General features: G+C 54.1%; 7 protein-coding genes across 7 annotated transcripts; 5 read left to right on the top strand and 2 right to left on the bottom strand.

Moving 5' to 3' along the window:
* Window positions 1-286: 286 nt before the first annotated feature.
* Window positions 287-2,416, top strand: MYCGRDRAFT_109625 (uncharacterized protein; the record flags this gene model as incomplete). Its single annotated transcript, XM_003852259.1, has 4 exons — window positions 287-850; window positions 905-1,073; window positions 1,123-2,111; window positions 2,400-2,416. The coding sequence occupies 4 exons, from the start codon at window positions 436-438 to the stop codon at window positions 2,414-2,416; spliced, it is 1,590 nt and encodes a 529-aa protein (XP_003852307.1).
* Window positions 2,417-2,768: 352 nt separating this feature from the next.
* MYCGRDRAFT_109626 (uncharacterized protein) lies at window positions 2,769-4,662 on the bottom strand (the record flags this gene model as incomplete). Its single annotated transcript, XM_003852457.1, has 3 exons — window positions 2,769-3,443; window positions 3,697-4,102; window positions 4,238-4,662. 3 exons carry the CDS (start codon window positions 4,660-4,662, stop codon window positions 2,769-2,771), a joined length of 1,506 nt encoding a protein of 501 aa, XP_003852505.1.
* A 3,229-nt stretch (window positions 4,663-7,891) lies between these two features.
* Window positions 7,892-10,297, top strand: MYCGRDRAFT_43017 (uncharacterized protein; the record flags this gene model as incomplete). The annotated part of the gene is made up of 7 exons (XM_003852260.1): window positions 7,892-8,556; window positions 8,638-8,740; window positions 8,845-8,917; window positions 8,988-9,272; window positions 9,389-9,498; window positions 9,564-10,122; window positions 10,191-10,297. Coding segments are annotated over 7 exons (1,902 nt in total), but the record flags the coding sequence as incomplete, so codon positions are not given.
* A 446-nt stretch (window positions 10,298-10,743) lies between these two features.
* MYCGRDRAFT_86217 (uncharacterized protein) lies at window positions 10,744-11,838 on the top strand (the record flags this gene model as incomplete). Its single annotated transcript, XM_003852261.1, has 4 exons — window positions 10,744-10,824; window positions 10,912-11,182; window positions 11,234-11,445; window positions 11,500-11,838. 4 exons carry the CDS (start codon window positions 10,744-10,746, stop codon window positions 11,836-11,838), a joined length of 903 nt encoding a protein of 300 aa, XP_003852309.1.
* Window positions 11,839-13,175: 1,337 nt separating this feature from the next.
* MYCGRDRAFT_93428 (uncharacterized protein) lies at window positions 13,176-13,673 on the bottom strand (the record flags this gene model as incomplete). The annotated part of the gene is made up of 2 exons (XM_003852456.1): window positions 13,176-13,205; window positions 13,344-13,673. 2 exons carry the CDS (start codon window positions 13,671-13,673, stop codon window positions 13,176-13,178), a joined length of 360 nt encoding a protein of 119 aa, XP_003852504.1.
* Window positions 13,674-14,771: 1,098 nt separating this feature from the next.
* Window positions 14,772-16,789, top strand: MYCGRDRAFT_93429 (putative major facilitator superfamily transporter; the record flags this gene model as incomplete). The annotated part of the gene is made up of 5 exons (XM_003852262.1): window positions 14,772-14,951; window positions 15,008-15,235; window positions 15,286-15,410; window positions 15,465-16,332; window positions 16,391-16,789. 5 exons carry the CDS (start codon window positions 14,772-14,774, stop codon window positions 16,787-16,789), a joined length of 1,800 nt encoding a protein of 599 aa, XP_003852310.1.
* A 1,754-nt stretch (window positions 16,790-18,543) lies between these two features.
* On the top strand, window positions 18,544-21,181 carry MGSUL1 (MGSUL1 probable sulphate transporter 1; the record flags this gene model as incomplete). The annotated part of the gene is made up of 2 exons (XM_003852263.1): window positions 18,544-18,978; window positions 19,031-21,181. 2 exons carry the CDS (start codon window positions 18,544-18,546, stop codon window positions 21,179-21,181), a joined length of 2,586 nt encoding a protein of 861 aa, XP_003852311.1.
* Window positions 21,182-21,787: the final 606 nt, after the last annotated feature.

The following is a 21,787-nucleotide window of genomic DNA, read 5'->3' on the forward strand; positions in this document are numbered from 1 at the left end:
GTGCGCCGTCTCATACAGTTTCGGGACTTGCCACCAGACGGAAGAACATTCATCGATGATCAATGCAACAATGGTCCCAATTCCGGCAATGCTATGTCGCGGTGGTTTGTGTTTGTTGCCTGAGGCATGAAACAAGTGGCACGCTGAGTCATCCGGCAAGACCTCGCCTCCAGATGATCACCCACGTCGACAAACTGCATCACATCTCATCGCCCACGGAACATGCTCGGCTCCCGCATTCTGTGGGGCCAAACTGGAGCAACGGCAATGGCTAGACCGTCCGCAAGGCACTTCACCCAAGCGATGCGGGGACGAGGCCAGATAGTCATGCGTGCATCGAATCTTGCCGTCGACGGAAGAGCCTTCAACCAGCCGATGGCCGCATCTGGCATACTCGCACACCGCATGGAGAGGACTATATGAGGTGCCCGCCGCATGCCATCTCAAGGCTGGATACGGCAGTCGTCTCCTTGCTTCTCTCTTCGAGCGGCCATGCAGTTATCTCTTCGCACACTGGCACTGCTTGCCGTTCCGGCCCATTTCTCAGTGGCTTCGCCGGTCCATGGCTCACATGAAGGCCGCATAGTCCGCAACGATGCTTTTGCGGTCCAGGGAGCATCCTGGCCGAACAACATCGACGTCGACTTCTTTGGGAACATACCCTACGCAGAGCCGCCCATTGGAGACCGACGTTTCAGGCCGCCAGTTACGAAAGCTCCAGTGCCGGATACTGTCATCAATGGATCGTGGTTTGGACCATCATGCGTGCAATATTCGAACGGTGCCACAACTGTCTACTCGCAGTACTTGACGGGCTTCCTTCTATCTCCTGGCCAGACTCAGGATGAAGGTGCGTATGCTCGGTATAGACTGGCCTGTGGTCCTTGTTGATGTGAACGTACAGACTGCCTGACACTCAATGTGTGGGCTCCGAAAGGTACAAGGGAGGGCGATAACAAGGCGGTGATGATATGGATCCACGGCGGCGGCCACACGAGCGGCGGTTCTGCAAGCCCGTACAAGTATGGTGATCGCCTTGCTGCGGATCAAGATGTCATCGTCGTGTCTATGAAGTAGGTCCTGTTGAGTTGACCACTTGACCAAAACTTACCATCTCCGCAGCTACCGCTTGAACATCTTCGGCTATCCAGGTGCCGCTGCGCTGGATGGGAGGAATCTCAATCCCGGCTTGATGGACCAGCGCAAGGCCGTCGAATGGACCTATAATAACATCAACGCTTTCGGCGGAGATCCGAAACACATGACTTTGTTCGGACAGAGCGCCGGCGGTACCAGCGTGGACTACTACAACTACGCCTACTGGCAGGATCCGTTAATAGCTGGCTTCATCACGCAGTCTGGGGTTGCCAAAGACGAAGACGAATATGATGCTTCCGGAAGTAACTTCACCTACGTCGCCTCGGCAGTGGGATGTGGCGACGACACCACCAACAAAGACGAACTCTTCAAATGCATGCAGACCGTCGACGCCACCGCAATCATCAACGTGTACAACAACTACAACGCCACCCTGAACGGAGGCAAATCACTCTCCTTCTCTACCCGTGCGGACAACCAGACCAAGTTCTCCAACTACACCGACCTGCAAGCCCGCGGCCTCTTCGCTCGCCTCCCCACAATCTACGCCCAGGTCAACAACGAAGGCACCTCACTCATCCAGTATAACGAGTCCGGTGTCAACCAGACCGAAGCCGACGCCCGAACCCTCAGCCTCGCCACTTGTCCTGGCGCAGCGGCCAGCGCTGCTCGAGTCGCGTACGACGTTCCCGTCTGGAGGACCAGGTATTTTGGCGAATGGCCGAATTTAAATCCGTTGAGCTGGCTGGGCGCATATCATTCCAGCGACATTCCTCTGATTTTTGGAACCTTGGATCTTCGAGGGCCGGATACGGAGCAGGAGCGGAAGGTTTCGGAGGACTTTCAGACGGCTTGGGCTACGTTTGCGAAGGATCCGGCTGCTGGTTTGGTGGAGTATGGATGGCCGACGTACAAGCCAGACGAGAAGACGTTGGTAGAGCTGGGTGTTCAGGGCAGGACCTCTGCGACTTTCGACGTTGGAACGGCTTTCGATGGACCATGTGCTGACCTTCGTACGTGAGGGAAGACAGATCATCCGTCGAGCTCACGCAAGGCCAGTATCAAGATGTCTAGCAGCAATGCAATGCCATGATTCTCGTTCGCACAATACCGGATAGCCAGGAAGCGGTCTCGACTCCTAAGAGCGCTTGGTCTACAATCAGTGCGGTTGTCCAAGGTATCGCCATTATTCTACAAGCTTCTTCAGTCAGCCAAGGTGGTCATACCACGACGTTCGATCAATGGCTTCGAGTTGTTCCACAGATACTGAGTACTGACTGTATGACCTTGACGCTGAGCAGGACGACGACGATGGTAAATCCAAATCAAGCTAGATACAAAGAAAAGCCACTGACCCGCGGGATGCGACTTGTCCTAAATGTCCGAATCGTTCTCGAATCCTGAATTCTCGCCGGCCAATGCATCAAAACCAAAGAGAAGAGAAAAGACCCGAGCCTGCTCAAGACCAAGAAAGCCCGCTCCTTGGGTATGAAAGAAGATATCCGCCACACAGGTCTGCCACTCCACAATGCTGAATCTCACACCGGATGTTCTTCCGAAGCTCTTTTCACCATTGTCGAGATGCGGGCTGTATTTGATGTTAGCGTAGTGTCGAGGAAGGAGAAGTATGGATCGGGAGTCGACACACATCCGTTCGTTGTTTGGCGCAATTAGCAGCCCATAACGCATGATGGGGGATAAACTGAAGCGTCTGGTTTTTCTTTTCCATCTGCGGCTTCTCGCTTGACTTCGCAATCTCCAATCATTCGGCAGTCTGGGTTCTCGGGGACGACGCTAGCACGGCTTTCGAGCTGGTCTTGGAGCTGAGCTGCAGCGGCGGAGTCCTCTCTTTTGATCTTGCAATCGTTGTCGACGCAGGTTTGGGGATATACGCTGGCCCGGCGATTCAGATCGTTTCGAACCTGAACTGCGGCGGTAGCGGGTGCGTCTCTCTTCCTGTCGCAGGGGGGATCGGCGCAAGTGTCGGGCCACGGGACAGAGCGGCGATCGAGATGGTCCTGCAACTGAGCTGCGGCGGCAGACTCATCTCTCTTTCTGCCGCAGTCGCTGTTGGCACAGATGGCGGGAACGACGCTGGCACGGCGGTCAATGTCGCCGTGAGGGAGAGCCGCGCCGACTTGGAGCCAGAGAGGCGAACTCGGCGAAGAGGGCGTAGACGGCTGCTTTGCGAGTCTCGCCAAGCGGACGGTCAAATTTCCAAAGGGCCAAACCCCATTTGTTGCATATGGTAGCACAAGACTGACCATGGTCGCTGGTGCATAACAAGGCGGTGCTGGAGGTCGCAGGTCGGAGTGGTTAGCATCGAGTCGGATGTTTATAGGTGCCTAGTGACCACCAGTTTCCAATCGAGCTCGCACCGCGCTGGGACAAAGACATATTCATACCGGCTCCATGCTCGTTCTCGATCTCGCTCATTGCCACAAACCCCGCCTCCTACGAACAATTGACTTCCACCCTCGCCGTCCTGACCGCAATCAGATTCCCGTTGAAGCTCGATCCGCTCATCGTTCCCTGAACCTTCACAGTCCATCCAACAGTAGGCGCCGAACTGCTCGTCGTCTTTCCATTACAGCTGACCTGCGCACTGACACCTCCATCCGTCAACGCCGCCCTCGCTAGCCCAGTGCTCGTACCGCTGCCCGAAGCAGCTCCACTACTCCTCGCACTCACGCCCGACTCGCAGAATATCGAACTCACACTTCCGCTGGTGGCTGATCGTCCGCTAGACCCGACGGGATAAGTCACCGTCGTGACGACTTGTGCGCTTGCTGACGCTCCGTTTGCGGCGGCGGCACAAGTCCCTGCGGCGAGAGCGTCTTGAGGGCTGCCTTGCAGTGTGGTTGAAGTTGATGCGGAGGGCACATCGGCGGAGCTGAAGATGCTGACCGGGTTGGTTGAGCCGGTCACTGTGGCGGTGGAGTCGGCAGTACCGGACGAAGAGGTGCTGGAGATTGTTTTGCGGCGTTGAATTGCGCCGCCGGATCTGTAGAGGACTGATCGTCAGGACTGAGATAGCGATTGAGTCCATCATCAAAGACGCAGTCGTCGTTGGATCAAGCTGGATCCTTTCCCACATGCAATCGGCATCTGCATTATATGTTGCCATGATGGTACTTACGAAGCCGCATTCCCGTCACTGAATGAGAACGCCGAGACCAGATTCGTGTCCGCGGTTGCAGAGATGTTGGTGTAGGAAGCATCACCGTTCAAAGTCGTCGAATCCGAATCCGTCTGTATGGCATCGCTGTTCGGAGGAGCGAGTGAGTTTGTCGAAGTAGTGGAGGCAGCTTTGCTCGCAAAGTAATTTTCGGTCGAGACGATAGTCTGAGAGAGCTGGTTATAGTTGAGATTATAGTTGTAGCCTTGGGACTGCAGGTAGGATTTGAGAGTGGCAGAGTTTTCGAAAGACCTGAACTGAGAGTCGGAAACGGAGAGGGTGATGGAGACTTGCTGAGTTTGGCGAGCTTGAAGCCGAGAACCGGGGAGAGGATTTGCGTTGGCAAAGCAGAGCAGGGCTGTGAGTAGGAAGGAGAGGGAAAGCATCGCTGCAACGATTCTGGGAGGGCGAACCTGTGGAAGCGGTTGTAGACCTGTCTCTGCGGACATAGTCTTCGCTTTTTATACTTCTGTTCACTCCGATTCCTCTACTCCAGGATCGTGGGGCACACTGTGTCAATAGTCTAGGTCGACCAAGTGGAGTACGCATCCGAAACCACATCCCCGAATTGGTGACATATCGCAAGCGCCATGTCGAGCGCTGAGAGAGTCTCCACGGCATGGCAGGCGCAATCGCGGTGGGATGTGTTCGATGCTATGCCGTGACCAGTATCGCCAAAGGGCTAGTCGGAACAAACTTCAGTCCAGCACCAAACCACTTGAGCCTCGACGAACGGCAGACATGGCTTGAAGTTGTATAAGTGCTGGCGGTTGACCTTTTCCAATCAGAAGCTCCGAGTGCCATATACACTAAGGTCTTCGTGCATGTGGAGGTATGCCACTTGTGAGCTATTGAAAGGCATAGCTGTCAGTCAGTTGACCAACACATGGAGAGAAAAAATACTAACGAGTCAAACCTGTAAGAAGCAGGCACTGCATACAGGCTGCTTGTTGGTCTGGTTACCAATGGCAAAACGGTCCTCACCAGCACCAACTAACAGGTCGGGCAGTCCCCACCAACTGCACTAGTGGTATACCACCAAATTACGTAAGTAATTTGGGGGCCAAAAGGATACGTTTTAGGTAGGTTGGACGACGTCGTTCTGGCCTGTTCCCGGTCAGCATCGATGCCAGCTCGGTGTTTGGCTTCGTCCTTTATAGACTTCGACCTTGCTGCCCTCGTCCGATTGGCTGCGGACCTGTTTCCGGCTGGTTACCAGGTGGCGAGCGACTCTAACCAACACTAACTAAAAGGTCGGCGAGTGCTCACCACACCAACTAATAACCACACCAACCATGACCAGCCACCAACCCCACCACACCAACAAGAAGCCTGACTGCATATGAAGTCGATGTCCATTTGACTCTTCTCTGGCAGGGAAGTCTTCTGCACAGCTACAGCCAAACGGCCTGGGCTGAATGTTGGGATGAACATAGATTTATTGAAAATTGACGGTATGGAGTTGCTATGGCTATCTGTGCGGTCCACAGGAACTCCCTCCGAGAGCTGTTGAGGATGATCAAAGCATCTCCGCGAGAAGGTGCCGTAGTCGAACTCAGCAAAGGGACTGCATGAAGCCGGCAATAGTCGAAGTCCGAAACAGGAAGGAGGGGAATGAGGATGGCGGCATCGGAGGTAGGGAGGCAAAGTCGAAATAGAGTTGATCTACAGAATTGCCGCTAAGGTAGACGCGCAATCCTGATTGTTGTCGAGGAGCTGCGGCAGTCCGCGGATAGATGGTCGATTAGTGCGAAGCAGCTCGACCACAAGAGGATACCTTATCGATGTTTTCTTTGGATTGATGCCTAAGGCATGAGTGTACGCTTAGTCATGATTTGGACTGAGGTGGTCCGGGTCGGGCGGCGGGTTTCTTCTTTCTTCCTTCTTCTACCATACCTTTTGATCTATATAGCCATCCCAGAACGTATGGGGCCATACACTCAGTCGACAACAATATCCGACATTTGAGCACTGCCAGCATACCTCTCGGTGTTGTCTCATCTGTGCTCGAGCCATTTGCGCCTGGATCTCACGGCGGCCGCGTGAGATGAGTGCGGCCTGGATTGGGCCAGCATCTTGTGTGCCAACCAGGATTCTAACGTGGTCAGACCGTCAGAGATGTCGTGATGGCGTGACATGGCGTATCATCACGCGCTAGCACAGCACGCTCAAAGATTGCTTCATCGGCCGCCCCGGGCTTGAGAATCAAGATCTCATCTCTGCGAAGTCTTCCGGCCGATCCCTCATGGAGTCCGCCCCTCTCAAAATGATCCCTTCGCTCTCCTCGCTTCCTAGCCCATACCACTATCACAGTCTTGCAGCTTCTCCGTGTTGTTCACTCCGCGTACGGAAATACGCGGCTTCAGGGCCAGGTTCACGCCCTGTACCCTGTATCCAGGATGTCCCGCGCGGAAGTACAACCCAACCTCCTCTGACAGCGGGTGAACGCATGGGGTGCTGTCCGTCTCGAACGCATCGCCAGGCTCAAGACCGGAGCTGTACTGCTTTGTGATGCGTAGCAGACATGTCTACGGCGACGGGCAAGATCTGGTCGACACTTTAATGGGTTCGCATGCAATGTTCCCAAAGCAAGACCTAGGAATCGCCTCTGATCTGAAGGATACCGAAACTTCCATGCCGATGTAAGCTCGTGCAAATGGCGATGTTTGCTCGAGCAGGACTTATGCAGGGTTGTCGTCCATGGGCATTGATTACCATATGCAGGAGACATTCGATATTTGACGTCCCGCTCCGAGAGCATGGAGCATGAGACAAATAGAACCACCTGGTCCGTAATTTCCGGCCCCAGGAGCGTTCGGCCGCAGTGAAGTGAAATCGCTGATTTTGGAGAGCAGCCATAATCCCGTCCAGCCACGTTCAAGTTCACCAAATCCTACTCCATCCTGTCTTTACATCTTTCTTCAGTCCACACGCGTTGTGGCACTGGACCCCGCGCTGCCTTTGCATCTTTCTTAGCCGTCATGGCTCAAAACAACTCTTCCCACTTCTGGCGCTGCTCGTCCGCCAACGCCATGAAATTCTTCCTTTTACTCACAGCCATCTTCGAGCTTGCCTATCGTGCCGAGGCTCAGTCGTATGGTTCATTTGCCTCCGGCAACAGGAGGCCTCCGCAAGATGTATACGTTTTCAACGATACGGTCGCATCTATCGAGCAATTGGCGGCCGCGAATGCCGACCTGTACAACACTACCGTCCAGCTGATCATAGATACCGTTGGAGATCCGAGCAACGCCACTTTCACCAATGTCATTCTACCATTCAGCGTAGCGTACGGTAAGATACTGAAGTGTAGAAGGCCTACGTGGTCCGAGATTGTCTCGGGAGCCGGCGCGCTCTTCCATTCCATCCGACATGGGCTGACGTATACGCTTTGCTTTCCAGGCGATGTCGACGCACACTGGAATCCGGTCAGCGGATACGGACTCTCCGACAAAGAGGACCTCGCGGACGCCTACGAGACTGGTACCGCAAAGCTCGTCGCCGCTCTAAAAGCCGTCTTCGTTAATGATGCGTAAGTCGATGCGAGGTCTAAGGCTTGACCTGACGTTGCTGTCTGAGCATCGCTGACCACTGTATCCTCCGGCGCTCAGATTCTTCAAACTGGTGGACAGTGTCTACAAGGCGGACCAGACCAATCTGGATGAAGAGGACCGAATCATTCTTCAGTGGACATGGAGCCAGTTCGCCACTTCAGGCTTGAACATTCCAGCGGGTGCTCAACGTGACGAGTTCACCGCGAACAATGCACGAATCGACGAGCTGTTCGACTATTGGACTGGCAACCAGAGCGAGCCAGCCTACGTATACTTCGCAGCTGAGGAGCTTGAGGGTGTACCTGCCACCATCCTCAGCGAACTCGACAAAGACTCATCCGGGAAGTATCAGCTCGACGCCAGCAACATCGATGATATTCTCGCCATCTCAAACAACGCTGTCAACGAAACCACAAGATACACCATGTTTATCGCGGCCGACAACACGGCGCCCGGAAACGTCTATGTCCTTGAAGAGATGACGCAGCTGCGATTCCAGGTTGCACAGGCGCTAGGCTACGCCTCGTGGGCCGAGTATGTCCTCGCCAGAGCACCGGCAGCAGTCGCCGGAACACCCGCCGCTGTGACTGACTTTCTGGAGCAAATCGGTACCGCCGCCGCCCCTCTTGCCGCCGGTGAACAAGCACGACTGAGTGCTTACAAGTCGAATGATACGAATGTGATCAGCCCCATTGGCGAGAAGGACGTCGTCTACAGATGGGACACGTAAGTTCAGCTGCTTTCTTCTTGACCTGCTTGTCTCAGACAATAGATGCCCGGAGTTCAAACGCTGACAATCGTCTGTAGTCTGTTTTATAGTCAGATTTGGAAAGAGACCGAATATCAGATCGACGATGAAGCAGTTTCGGCGTACTTGCCCTTCAATGTCACCTATGCTGGAATCTTGAAGGTAAGGGAAGATGGCAAGATCCTCTTCAACCACGCAAGCGTTCAATGTGCTTCATTCCCTTTTTGTTTCAACCGTAGCTGACTATCCCATTCTGTGACTTCCAGATTTACGAGGAGATCTACGGGTTGACGATCCAACGGATTGAGGGCGCGGATCTCGACGAATTCTCTCCGACAGGTAAGTAGCCTCAGGTCCTCGTTGGCGGGAGATGTTCGAGCTTGCTGACCTATTTGCCCTTCGATTCCAGGCAAAGGGAGTGATTTGCTCTGGCATCCCGATGTAATGCTTTTCGCTGTCTGGGACAGCCAAGACTTCATCAGCAAACATCCTGACCCAGAATATGGCTTCCGGGGCTTCATCCTTGTCGACCCCTTCTTCCGCAAGGGTAAATCCACTGGGTCGACGTACATCTCGACGTTGAGCCCCTCGTACTTGAAGGCCGACGGCTGCCGAAACTACCCTGTTTTCGGGATTGTGTACAATTTCGTCCAATCCGAGGACGAGGTGAAGCCATCCCTCCTCCGGTACAGAGGTAAGGAAACGAAGTGCAGATGGTCCGCGTGGTTTAAAGCTTATCTCGCGTGCCGAGCATTCGTCCAGTGCAGAAGGTCTGAGACATCCGCTGACATTTTACGCTTTGCCATCCAGATCTGAACAACGCCTTCCATGAGCTGGGCCATTCCATGGCCGGGTTGACCTCGATTAACAAATACGAAAAGACCAATGGTCTCGATGGGTCTCCAACGGATTACGTTGAGGTAGGTCGGGTAGAAGACTTGCTGTGCACACTAAAGAGATGTGAGAAGAGTCTAACAAACAACAGTTCCCAAGCCAAATGATGGGAGAGAACTTTATCAAGGTTCCCGAAGTGCTCAAAAGTATTAGCACACACTGGTCTTCGTTCTCGCCGCAAGCCGCCGCCGCCTGGCAAGCCGAGCAGAACTCTACTACGGCTGCCCTTCCTCCGGTCACTCTGCCCGACGATCTCATCGAAGGACTCATCAAGTCCACCTCACTCTTCCCGAGAACGAGACCATCGGGACAGGATGTAGAAGGCAGAGTCGCCCGCTTCTCCTACGACCAGGCCATCTACAACCAGACCAGCCTGGATGCGGTCAAAGCTATTGATCAGGGCTCACTGTACGAAACGCTCATCAAGAGATACTCTGGTGTCCCGGACCCCAGCGACATAGGCCAGCCCGCCGACTGGGGCCACGGAGAGACTTCGATCTACCAATACGGCGCCGACAACTACGCTGCTCAGTACTACTCCTACCTCTTCTGCCAGATCTTCGCAGAGGACGTCTTCTATACCAAGTTCGCTGCGGATCCGTTGAACCCTGACATTGGGTACGATTACCGTTTGCGGGTCCTCCAACCTGGTGAGTACATTGGCTGGGCGTCTTTGCGTGCCCTGAAAGATACTAACGCCTTCACTCTTTACTTTCAGGTGCATCTACCAATCTCACGCAGCTCCTGACCAACTACCTTGGGCGTGAGCCGAACCAGAACGGATACTACCAGTTCATTGGCCTCGGTCCGGCCCTCGGAAATTGAGCGCTGTCGCATCTGGCTCGGTGCTGAGGGATGCCACGATTTCTTTTCTCTTTCGCTTCTACTGTATGCTCTCTCTTGGAATTGGACGTTCGACGAGTCGTCCACTTTCCATCGAAACGTTCACATCTACGATTTTGAGAGTCCTGCTTGTTTTGCTTCGACAGGTGGTTGACCATGTTGTTCTGCATGTGTAGCACCGTCGCATAGTCACACTTTTCTGGCTCCCTGTCTGTCCCACGTTGTGACATGTTCCAATCGTCCTTTCGTTATACAGCTGAAGTGAGGGCTGGTTTCAGAAGCCTGAACTTGAGGACTGATCGTAGTCTACGTGTTCCAGAAGTGAACACCTCGATCTCGGTATATTTGTGTTCATGCCTTAGGCACTAAATCCAAGCCCACCATTCCAGCTTTGACATTCCTTTCACCCTCACGCACATCAGCCTTTGATGCCGCTTACATTGAAAGTTGGACAATTATTGAAAGGGAAGACTGGCTGCTATGAGATCATCAAGCAGTTGCAAGATTCGGTGTGGCAAGCAACGCAAGCTTATCCCTTCGTTTGCTCTGCTCACGCACCTGGCTGACGTACCCACAGAGACTCGCTGCGCAGCCAGCAAGTCATCGTCAAATATGCAGACCACTGGCGGATACGAAACGAGCGAGATGTCCTTCTCCGATTCCAGACCCGGACACCTCGCGTTCGACCTTTGCTCGATGAAGTGGAAGACGGGTCCGGCAACCCCATTCTCATCCTGAGATTCCTGGCCGAAGATGCACTGCACACTCTCGATCGTCGTCAATTCTCTCGAAGTGAGGTCAAGCGCATCGGTAGAGGCGTGTTGGAAGCTCTAAAAGCCCTGCACGAAGCTGGGTTTGTCCACACTGGTAAGCGAACCAGTCTGACGCCCACACCGCTCCGAGGACTGATCTCCGCAGACGTCAAACCCAGCAATATTCTCCTGGACTTCGATTCGAATAGTAAGCAAGTCACCGAAGTGCAGCTAGCGGACTTTGAGAGCACAGTCGCCGAAAATTCTCAACACGCAATAGACGGCGATGCGATTGGTACAGCAATCTTTAGAAGTCCGGAAGCACATCTACAGATGTCGTGGAGCACGCCGACGGACATATGGTCATTCGGTGCGACAGTACGGCTCGCCCCGTTCTTTTCAATCTCCAACAGAGCTGACGAGCTCTTGTAGCTGATCAGTCTCCTCTATGGCGGTGGTTTCCACATATTCAGCCCGGGTGTGCCGGTCGAGGACGATGTTTACGATCTCAAGATCTTGATGAAACACCATCAGTGCTTCGGACCATTCCCCATATCGTACGATGAGATCGCAGATGAAGGTCGGCTTGGAGTTTTGATGTGGATCATGGAGAACACGCCGAAAGAGTCTCTGAAACCCTTCGCTCGAACAACGATTCGCGAGATCTGCGAGGAAGACAAGAAGTTCGTCTTGAGGATCATGAAGCTGGATCCTCGAGATCGGCCGACTGTTGGACAATTGCTGGAAGACGAGTGGTTCAGGCATGTCTGATCGTCGCATATGGGAAGCAATTGTCCCATCCAATGATCTTCGTCTCTCGACCTTCATGCTCCTCCGCCTAAGCCAACAGATAAGACCAGGTCTCACTTTCTATCCAAGACCACTTCTTAGCGGATGTCGGGGCCGACATATCATGGTCCTTACCTTCTCGACGCCATGCGCCGTGTCTTCTCATCTCTCTTTCACTGCGACTCCGCAAATGAGTGCTTCCCACAAAGCACAATTTTATCTCATGCGGCATACCTGTATCAAAGTATAAAGTCCTGCTCATGTGGGAGCATGTCAGTAAGGATACAAACCTTCCTCAACCCGACCAAATCTTCCACACGCGCGGTGCCTTCCCAAAGTGTTCAACGTCACGCACACCTTCCCAAGTCGACGCCCCTGGACGAACAACTCTGCTTCAATCGATATCGCCGCGTTCAATCGACCTCTCTCCCCCTGTTCCAATCATGCCCAAAGTTTACGAGGTCTACGTCGCTCGGTGCATCGTTGACTCATACCACGAAACTATGCTGTACGTCGACACAGCTCCAGACGAATTCACCGGGCTCTGCTTCCACATCATATTGTCGGTTTCTAAGGAGATGGAACACGAGGAAAAAAGCTGCCGTGGTCCCAGGCGATCACCCCTTTTCCTCGGTCGCACTCTCATCGGAACGGTCAAGGAGTCGGATATGCAGCGTTTCAGGGCAGTCTGCAAGGCTGTGGAAGTCCAAGCAATCTCCGGCGTACTCACTTTGCGCGAATTATCGACTCGTAACGCAAGGGAAGCGCTGCTCGTCGAAGGCATTGTGTGTACACAAGATTGTCAATAAACCTTCCATACATACTTCTTCTGCCACGTTTACGAAAGCTGCGAGAGATTTCATTTCCCCACTAAAACCCCTGTATCCAAATGAATAACTGCATCCAACACCAGTACTCCTTGGAGTAGACAGGCACAATGTTTGGAATCTCCCACTCCCAGCTTGTTGCGTTCCTCAACGTGAACCAGATAGGCGAGTGGCACCTAAAAAGCAAAGCGTATATGGTCAGCGGACGTCGTAGACAGTTTGGAATGTCCGAGACATTCTTCGGCTCTCGCACAGGCCTTGTGCACATAATTTTCTACCACTCCCACCACTCGGGGTACCATCCCGCTATCTCCCAATCGATAATGGAAACTTTGAACACGCCGCTTCCGTCATCGTTGGTGCCTTGCTTGTGTACCATAACGTTCTTCGCCGACAGATCTGCATGGGTAAAGACTGTTCGGAAGTCGCCGAGCGCTTCGTCCATCTGTAGTCTCATTATCTCAACAAACTTCGGACTTATGAGTTGCTCGTTCAAATTCCCAAGTCGAATTGCCAGTACGTCTTTGAAATGTTCGGCGTTTCTGAACGGCCCACCAAGGGCGGGATCCTCATTCAGCATGTCAAAGAATGCTTGTCCGAGCGGCCCTTTGACGACGGCCCCGAGATAGTCCGGGGGCGGTAGTTTCGGTATTCAGATACCTGATCGCGGAGTTGTCGTACGATCTGGTCCTTGTCCATTGTGGCGAGGTCGGGCCACAGCTTCTCAAGAGTGTCGCCTTCGATAAAATCCATGATAACGTACTTTCCAGTGCTGTTGGGTAAGATACCGGAGCCGTAGCACTTCGGCACAGGCAAATTTGTGTTGGCGGCGAGGTACCGTAGGCTGTCGGCTTCCTCAACACGCGTCCGTCCGTTGTATTTCATAACGTACTTCCCGATCCTTGCGACGGTTGCGCATCTCCCACCATGGTCGTCGTCGTATATTACATCGTTGCTGGCGAGGAGTTCGGCGACAGTAGGCACGTCCATTGTCAACGATATGGAGAAGCAAAATGAACAGGGCGATTTGTTGTAGGTCAAGAGATGTCTTAAGCAAGTCGAGGCGCTCTCCCCGTGCGTGCGAACTTTGATAAAGAGCAGTACAAGGGATAGAGTGACAAAGACGTGTGTGGCTCCGTTTACATCCGGACTGGATCGCTCGTGCTGCGTGCTGGATACAACAGAGAAGTGGTTGAAATGAAAGCGAAGGCGGCGAACGCAGGCGGCCGCGCTATGAGCATATACCTGCCCTTCAAGCTGGGCCGACTCTTTTCTTTCATCCAGTGGGCCTTACTCCGTTTCGATCCCACAGCCATCGTGTTCGAATCGGCGGGAATGATCAGTTATCGCACTGTCTCCGGTGTGTGGCACTGCCTTGTCAGCACGCTGTCAACACATTGCAGTGCGCATACTTTGCATCTCCGGCCAACCAGCATCCGTCCGAACAGACGGGAGCTATTCAGGGGGTTCAATCGTCGCGAGGTCTGTCAGCTAGTCAGCAGTTTCGCGCCATCCTGAGCCGACTGTGATCTCTTTCCAAATCGTCAACGTGAGAAGGCAGATAGATGGTGTGAAAGGTACCTGGGATCTTTTGTTGCCTGAGGCACCAAACGCCACGCCGCTTTCCTCCGACCATTCTTGTGTTTTCCTAGACAAACATAACAATCCGTCAACCAGTCGAACTGCCGTGGTCACGATGGATACCCAAGCGGGTGTGCTAGGCGCAGAGGACCAGGAACATGGCCGCGAACGATTACTCCGTCGCCGCTAACACCGAGCTGGAAAGGCCCGATGAGAAGGGTAGGCACGGCAATTCTACATTGTCAAGGGTGGTCAAGTAAGTCGTGAAAGAAATTGCATATGCGGGCGAATCGGAGTGGCCTGGCAGAAGGCCGGCCTCACACTCAACGGCGAGTCTCCCGGGTTCTCCGCATCCGACACGCGTGCAACGATGCGGAGAAGCCTGCCATGTCACAACCACGAGACCACGTGCGCGAGCGCGGCAGCGTGGTGTATATCAAAGGCATGCTCAGAACGTAGCCGGTCTTCGAGGTACTACATGCTCCCCTGGCATGACCCGACATCAAGATGGCAAACGACGCATCCGTCACGAGAGTTTCCAAGGACGATGTGAGCGTCACGATGATAGATGACCTCAAGCAGATACCATCAATCCCAATTGATCTCGACGATCCGCACCGTGGTGCCTTGGAGGACAATCCTGAACATGCAGAAAGGCTCTCCGGTCGATTGGTCCTTGCTGTCATCGTAAGTAGACTCCGCACCGACCACGTCGATAGCATCTCAGACTGACTGCGACGTAGTCTTTGTGCCTCTCATACGTCTGTCCGATATCATGCGGCTTCATCATGCCCTCGGCCATCCTGGTCCAAATCGGCACGGACCTCGGAGACACGATCAACATCACTTGGATTGTGGGAGGTTGGTCCATCGCATCGTCCGTTTCGTTCTCGATCGCTGGCAGCTTGAGTGACATCTTTGGACGTCGATACACTGTCATTATTGGCGAGGTTCTCGCCATCGTCGGCTCTGTCAGTATGATCTTGAGGGGATCATTGAGCGAAGCTGACTTGGGGTCAAGGTCATTGCGTGTACATCGAAGACCACGCTGAATGTCGCCGCTGGTTCGACGGTCATTGGATTCGGCTGCGGCATCATCTTCGTGTCGTACGCGGGCATATCGGAGCTCCTGCCAAACAAATGGCGGTACGTCTGCCGCCCTCTCAAAATTCTTCACGGTCACTAACAGGACCCCATCAGCGGCACGGGCATCGGTCTCACAGAAACATGCATAACAATCCCATGGTCCACCGCCAGCGTCCTGATCGCATCGACCCTAAATTCTCGAACAGCAGCCGGCTGGCGCTGGTGCTACTACATCGGCATTACATACGGAGTCATCAGTCTGGCCGGCACAGTCGCCTTCTACTTCCCGCCCAAACGACCACAGTACGACTTTGACCGGACGAGATGGCAACAAATACGGGAGATCGACTACATTGGCTGTGCGCTATACGCCACCGGTCTGACTTCATTCCTGATCGGACTCACATGGGGAGGCCAAGCCAACCACCCTTGGAAGGGTGCTTCCGTCCTGGTCCCGCTGGTCCTTGGAGTCTTCCTGCTGATCGGCTGTTTCGCCTACGACTTCACGCTCGCCAAACAGCCCTTCTTCCCGCGGAAGCTGTTCTCGCAGTTCCGCGAGTATACACTCCTGCTGGTCATCGTCTTCGTGGCGGGAATGATGTTCTACTCCATGGCCAGTATTCTACCACAGGGGACGCTCTACATGTTCACCAGCGATCCCATTCAAATTGGCCTCGTCGCACTGCCGAATGGTTTCGGCCAGCTGCTTTTTGGCGGCTGTCTTACATTGCTGATGGGAAAGATCGGACACTTGAAGCTGCAGTTGATCGTCTTGCTGACGCTTCAGACGCTTTTCATCGCGGTGCTGGCTGCGACCATCCCGGACAATAAAACTGCTTGGTCGGCTTGTCAGTTCTTCGCCGTCGGACCGTTCACGCTGCTTACCCTCGTGTGCTATGTGATTGCCGGACTGAACGTCCCACTGCGACACATAGGTCTGGCATCCGGTCTGATTGGTACATCCCGCAGCGCCGGAGGCAGTGTAAGCAGCAAGCACAGTCACAACACAATCACATCCACCACTAACAAGACCCCCACAGCTCGGTAACGCCATCTTCGCCTCCATCCTCCGCGGCGTCGTCAACCCCCGCCTAGCGCCCTCAATCGCCCGCGTCGGCCTCGCCGCCGGCCTCACCCCCGAGGATCTCCAGACGTTCATCCCAGCCGCCATCACCCAAAACCTCGGCGTTCCCGGATCATACGCCGCGCTCCCACAAGTCAGCCCAGCGCTGCAAGACGCCGCGAACCAGGCGATCCGCGATGTGTACGCTGTTGGGTTCCGGCGGGTGTTTTATGCGACTATACCGTTTGGCGTGCTGGCGATTGTGTGTGCGTGTTTCATCACGGATCCGTCGATTTATCTTACGAATCATACTTCTGTGCATATGGAAGGGGAGGGAAGGGAGCATGGGGCGAAGGGGAAGGGGGAGGATGGGTGAGGAGGTAGGAGAGGGAATGCTTTGTGGAGTTCTGCTCGGATAGAATCTCTTCTTGTTGTTGGTACTTGCGTAACTCATCGCCGGCAATGAAAGTGTCTCCCATCAAGGATGTCCTCGCCTGCAACGTCTTGGGGAGATTTCCTTGCGACACCTTTCTGGCGCCAATCTGAATCATAAGATTCTACGCCAAGTCGTCTGTCCTTGTATGCGTATCAACTGAAGGAGATTTGACTTGGCACTCTGGTCTGACCAAATGATGCTTGCGACGATGAGCCTTGTCTCCGGACGACCATGGCTGATATGTTAGATCGAACCTTTTGTTGCGAAGCTACTGTCGTCTGAGCAGATCTAAAGGTTGCAATTTCTTGCCACCTGCAAAGCACTCCGATCAATGTGTCTGCATGTCCACTGCGAAGACATCTCAGCCCTGTGCATAGCGAGATTGATCTGCTCATTCGCACGTGCCATGCCGCTCCTCGGAGAAGTTCGCCCCCAATCGGAATCTGGCCGGGAAGCCTATAACAACGACAAGCCCCACCCCTACATCTCCGTGACAATCAGACCAGCACACCCACGCGACGAGTCTTGGTATTGTGCTTCTTTGTCACGGACGAAATAGGCACTTTGTCCAAGCCCTACGGAGGCGCAAGCTTGACTGGAAGACAATAGCGATCTCTTTGTCTCAACGGACACAGGATTCTGCCTCTCACAAGCAACCGGGCCATCGGCTGACAACCTTCTTGACCGACCCGGAAGCGACATTCCGCCTTGGACACCACCATGGAGCGAGGGCATTTCGCTCGAGGGAATTAAGCAAGCGCAAAGCCTCACCCAGCAGGTACGGAAATTCGGACTCCTGCAGGCAAAGATTGCCAGTGGCGATGAGATGGGATTGAGGCTTGAGCACGTCTTCATGGGCCAGTCAAGGAATGGGACCTTGGCAGTGTGAGTGAAACTGCGGCTGGCACGCAAAGGCTAAACTGCAAGGAGCCATGTTCCCTGAGCACGCCATTGCAAAGAGACCCGCTATCTGCGTAATGTCCCATCACATCATCGCAGGAAAAACGTTGATGATGGCAGAGCGGACGAGATGAGTGATCTGGGTCGTGGGAAAATGGCATTGTTCTCGATGGTTTTCTCACCGAGACTTCGTTGTCATCATGCTTTGACGACATTCCTCCCTGAAAGCACTGATCCCCGTCGTGTTCACCGACAATCTCATCTTGCGAGGGACGAACCCTGAACCTCACGACAGGAATATCTCTCACGTCCAGCACCACCCACGAAATGCTTTCGAGCAATTGAAACGGCCGCCGCTTTTGATCCGCGTGCCTCGAACATAAGGTACTTCCCGCCCACTACCATTGCCGCCACGCAATATCGCGACTCGAACGAGTGCGAGCCTCATACCTGCCGCGTGGGATCGAAACCTAACAATCGACCAGCATCTGGACTGCAGTCTGCTGTCGTGATCGCTCGCCATCCACTCGTTCGGCGAACCACGAGTCTCGCAGCCCTGCATCCCGCGACTCCCTCCCACTCACCGCAGCACCGTTCCAGACCAATCCAGGATTTGCTTGTGCTCGATACTCTGCCTAACCTTTGGCTCCCTTGCTATAAGGTTCATCTTGCTCCAGACCGCTCCCGGCTCGACCGAACATCCTTCGCCCCATCTTGGAGGTCACCTACATATCTCGGCCTCATCCCCGTGGTGATCCTCTTTCTCACCACCGGCCGCTGTCGATTTGATCACCATGGCTTCGACATCTAGCAAGATCGGCCATGGCCTGGCGAAAGTGCTTGGGATCAAACTGGATTACCGCAATGAGACCGGCGCGCCCAACAAACTCACTCGCGGCGAATCCGTCTTCTCCGTCGACAGCGCCGACAGCTATGTCGAGGCGGAACCCACCACCCTCGACTGGTTCAAAGACGTCCTTCCGACGCCTCGCGAGATTGGAACATACGGTCGCAATCTTTTTCCCTTCACACGCTGGATCATGAGATACAATCTGCAATGGCTGTATGGAGATCTGGTCGCCGGCATCACCGTCGGCGCTGTTGTCGTGCCGCAGAGCATGGCCTACGCGAAGCTGGCACTGCTCCCGGTCGAATACGGATTATACTCGTCGTTCATGGGAGTGCTCATCTACTGGTTCTTTGCTACCTCGAAGGATATTACCATCGGTGTATGTGTGATGGTATCTCATCCTATAGATGAAAGCTGACAATTATTCTCAGCCCGTCGCCGTCATGTCGACCATTGTCGGCAATGTCGTGGCCAAAGTCACAAAAGAAAACCCAGACCTCGAGCCTCACGTCGTTGCATCGGCCCTTGCCGTTCTCGCGGGCGCAATCGTCTGTGCCCTGGGTCTTGCACGTCTGGGTTGGCTCGTCGAGTTAATCTCGCTGTCCGCCATCTCGGCTTTCATGACTGGCTCGGCCATCAACATTTCCGCCGGACAAGTCGCGAATTTGCTGGGATTGCAAACAACATCATCGAAACCTCCCGGATTTCTCAACACTCGCGATTCAACATATCTGGTCATCATCAACTCTTTCCGAGCGCTGCCCACCGCGAAGCTCGATGCCGCTTTGGGTCTGACTGCATTATTCATGCTCTATGCCATCCGATCGGGATTCAATTTCCTGGCGAGGAGGCAGCCCAACCACAAGAAGCTTTGGTTCTTCATGAGCACGCTCCGTACGGCGTTCGTAATCCTGCTGTACACACTCATCAGTTGGCTCTGCAACTTGAACCTCCCGGACCACAACGCTGCCAAGTCGCCATTCCGCATTCTCGGCTCCGTCCCTCGAGGTTTCCGCCACGCCGGTGTTCCAACAGTCAATTCGAGCATCATCAAATTGTTTGCGTCGGAACTGCCGGCCTCCGTCATCGTCCTCCTCATCGAGCACATCTCCATCGCAAAATCGTTCGGACGAGTTAATAACTACACAATCGACCCTTCGCAAGAGCTTGTTGCTATTGGTGTGAGCAACCTGCTCGGGCCATTCCTCGGCGCCTACCCGGCGACAGGATCATTCTCCCGCACTGCTATCAAGTCCAAAGCTGGTGTGCGCACTCCCTTTGCCGGTGTCATCACCGCGCTTGTGGTTCTCCTTGCAATCTATGCCCTCCCCGCTGTCTTCTTCTACATTCCCAATGCGGCTCTTTCCGCTGTCATCATCCACGCCGTCGGAGATCTCATCACTCCACCCAACACCGTCTACCAGTTCTGGCGCATTGCTCCGATTGAAGTCGTCATCTTCTTCGCCGGTGTCATCGTCACCATTTTCACCAGCATCGAAATCGGCGTCTACGTCACGGTCACCACCTCCATGGCCGTGTTCCTCTTCCGCGTATTCAAAGCCCAAGGTCGCTTCCTTGGTCGCGTCAAGGTTCACTCGGTCATCGGCGATCATCTCACGGACGGCGACGATAACAAGCCAGCCACCACCCGCATTGGCGCTGACAACGACCCAAACACATCCGCTCGCAACATTTTCCTTCCCATCAATCACAAGGACGGCTCCAATCCTTCTATCAAGGCTCAGCACCCGTACCCCGGTGTCTTCATCTACCGCTTTTCCGAAGCCTTCAACTACCCCAACGCAAATCACTATCTCGACTACCTCACCCAAGTCATCTTCGCCGAAACTCGCCGCACAAACGCCAACTCCTTCGCCCGCCCAGGTGATCGGCCGTGGAACGACCCGGGTCCGAAGAGGGGCCAGGAGCACCTCATCGAGTCCGATCCCCGCCCAACACTCAAAGCCATCATCCTCGACTTTTCCTCCGTCAACAATGTCGACATCACTTCCGTACAGAACCTCATCGACGTTCGCAACCAACTCGACCGCTACACCGACCCAGAACGAGTCCAGTGGCACTTCGCCTGCATCAACAACCGCTGGACCAAGAGAGCCCTGGTCTCCGCTGGCTTCGGATACCCGTCCTTCTCCGACGACACCGCCCCCGGTTTCGAGCGCTGGAAACCAATCTTCTCCGTCGCCGAACTCGGCGGCTCCTTCTCCGCCGCCGCCACCGCCGAGGAACGTCAGAACAAAGACCTCGTTCGTCAGCGTACCCGGGATCTCGAGGAGAGTCGCCACGGTGGGACGAACCACGGACATGACGAAGACAGCATCGAGCGCCATTCCGACTCCGGCTCCAGCGAAAACGACATCGACAAGCAGCTGCAGAAGAGCGATGCGTATGGCGTTCACGGCGGCGGGAGCAATGAGGGAATGCTGAGGGTCGCGGTCGTGCAGGGTTTGAACAGGCCATTCTTCCATATTGATTTGACGAGTGCGGTGCAGAGTGCTGTGCATAATATCGAGGCGCATGGGAACGAGGGACGGAAGAGTGGAGATGGCTTGAAGGCGCTGTAGAAAGAGGAGAGACTTATATTTGGGTTGCATGTAACGGCCGCATACTTCTTCGTTGGAGAGGAGGATTTGGGATATAGATATTGTGCGTGGAGATGTCGCTATACATGAGAGCGAAGACTTTGTTCATCAACAGTCCCTTTCTCGAAAGGTTGATCACTTGAGTTGCTGTCTTCATCTCTTCCCTTTTCATGCTGCTTCGCATCTTTTCTCGTCAACCTCGCCAAGTATCTCTTTTCCCTCGAGACAAGATTAACCACGGAGACGGAGTGGTGTAAAACCAGACTGGAACTCCTCATTTGCAGCCCTCTTCTGAGGTGGAGTGTCCTCACACAACAACAAACCCGTCGATTCGCTGCAGGACCGAGAGTCCTCCACGCCGATCATGCATTCGACATACAGTGACATGCAGGAAGTCTGCGCCTTGGCGTCGAATTCCGAGAATCTTATAAATTAGCTTATGTCTTTAACACCGGATAACACAAGGTGTTGTTGTCGGATTAAGCTAGTTTATAGCTTATTTAAAAGCTAGCATTGTGCTCTACAGTTCTTGTATACATTGCTTGTCCTTAATACCTGGTGTGCTAGCCCTGTGCAGCGATTAATGCC

This window comes from Zymoseptoria tritici, chromosome 5, assembly GCF_000219625.1.
Source record: "Zymoseptoria tritici IPO323 chromosome 5, whole genome shotgun sequence".
NCBI classification, from domain to species: Eukaryota; Fungi; Ascomycota; class Dothideomycetes; order Mycosphaerellales; family Mycosphaerellaceae; genus Zymoseptoria; species Zymoseptoria tritici.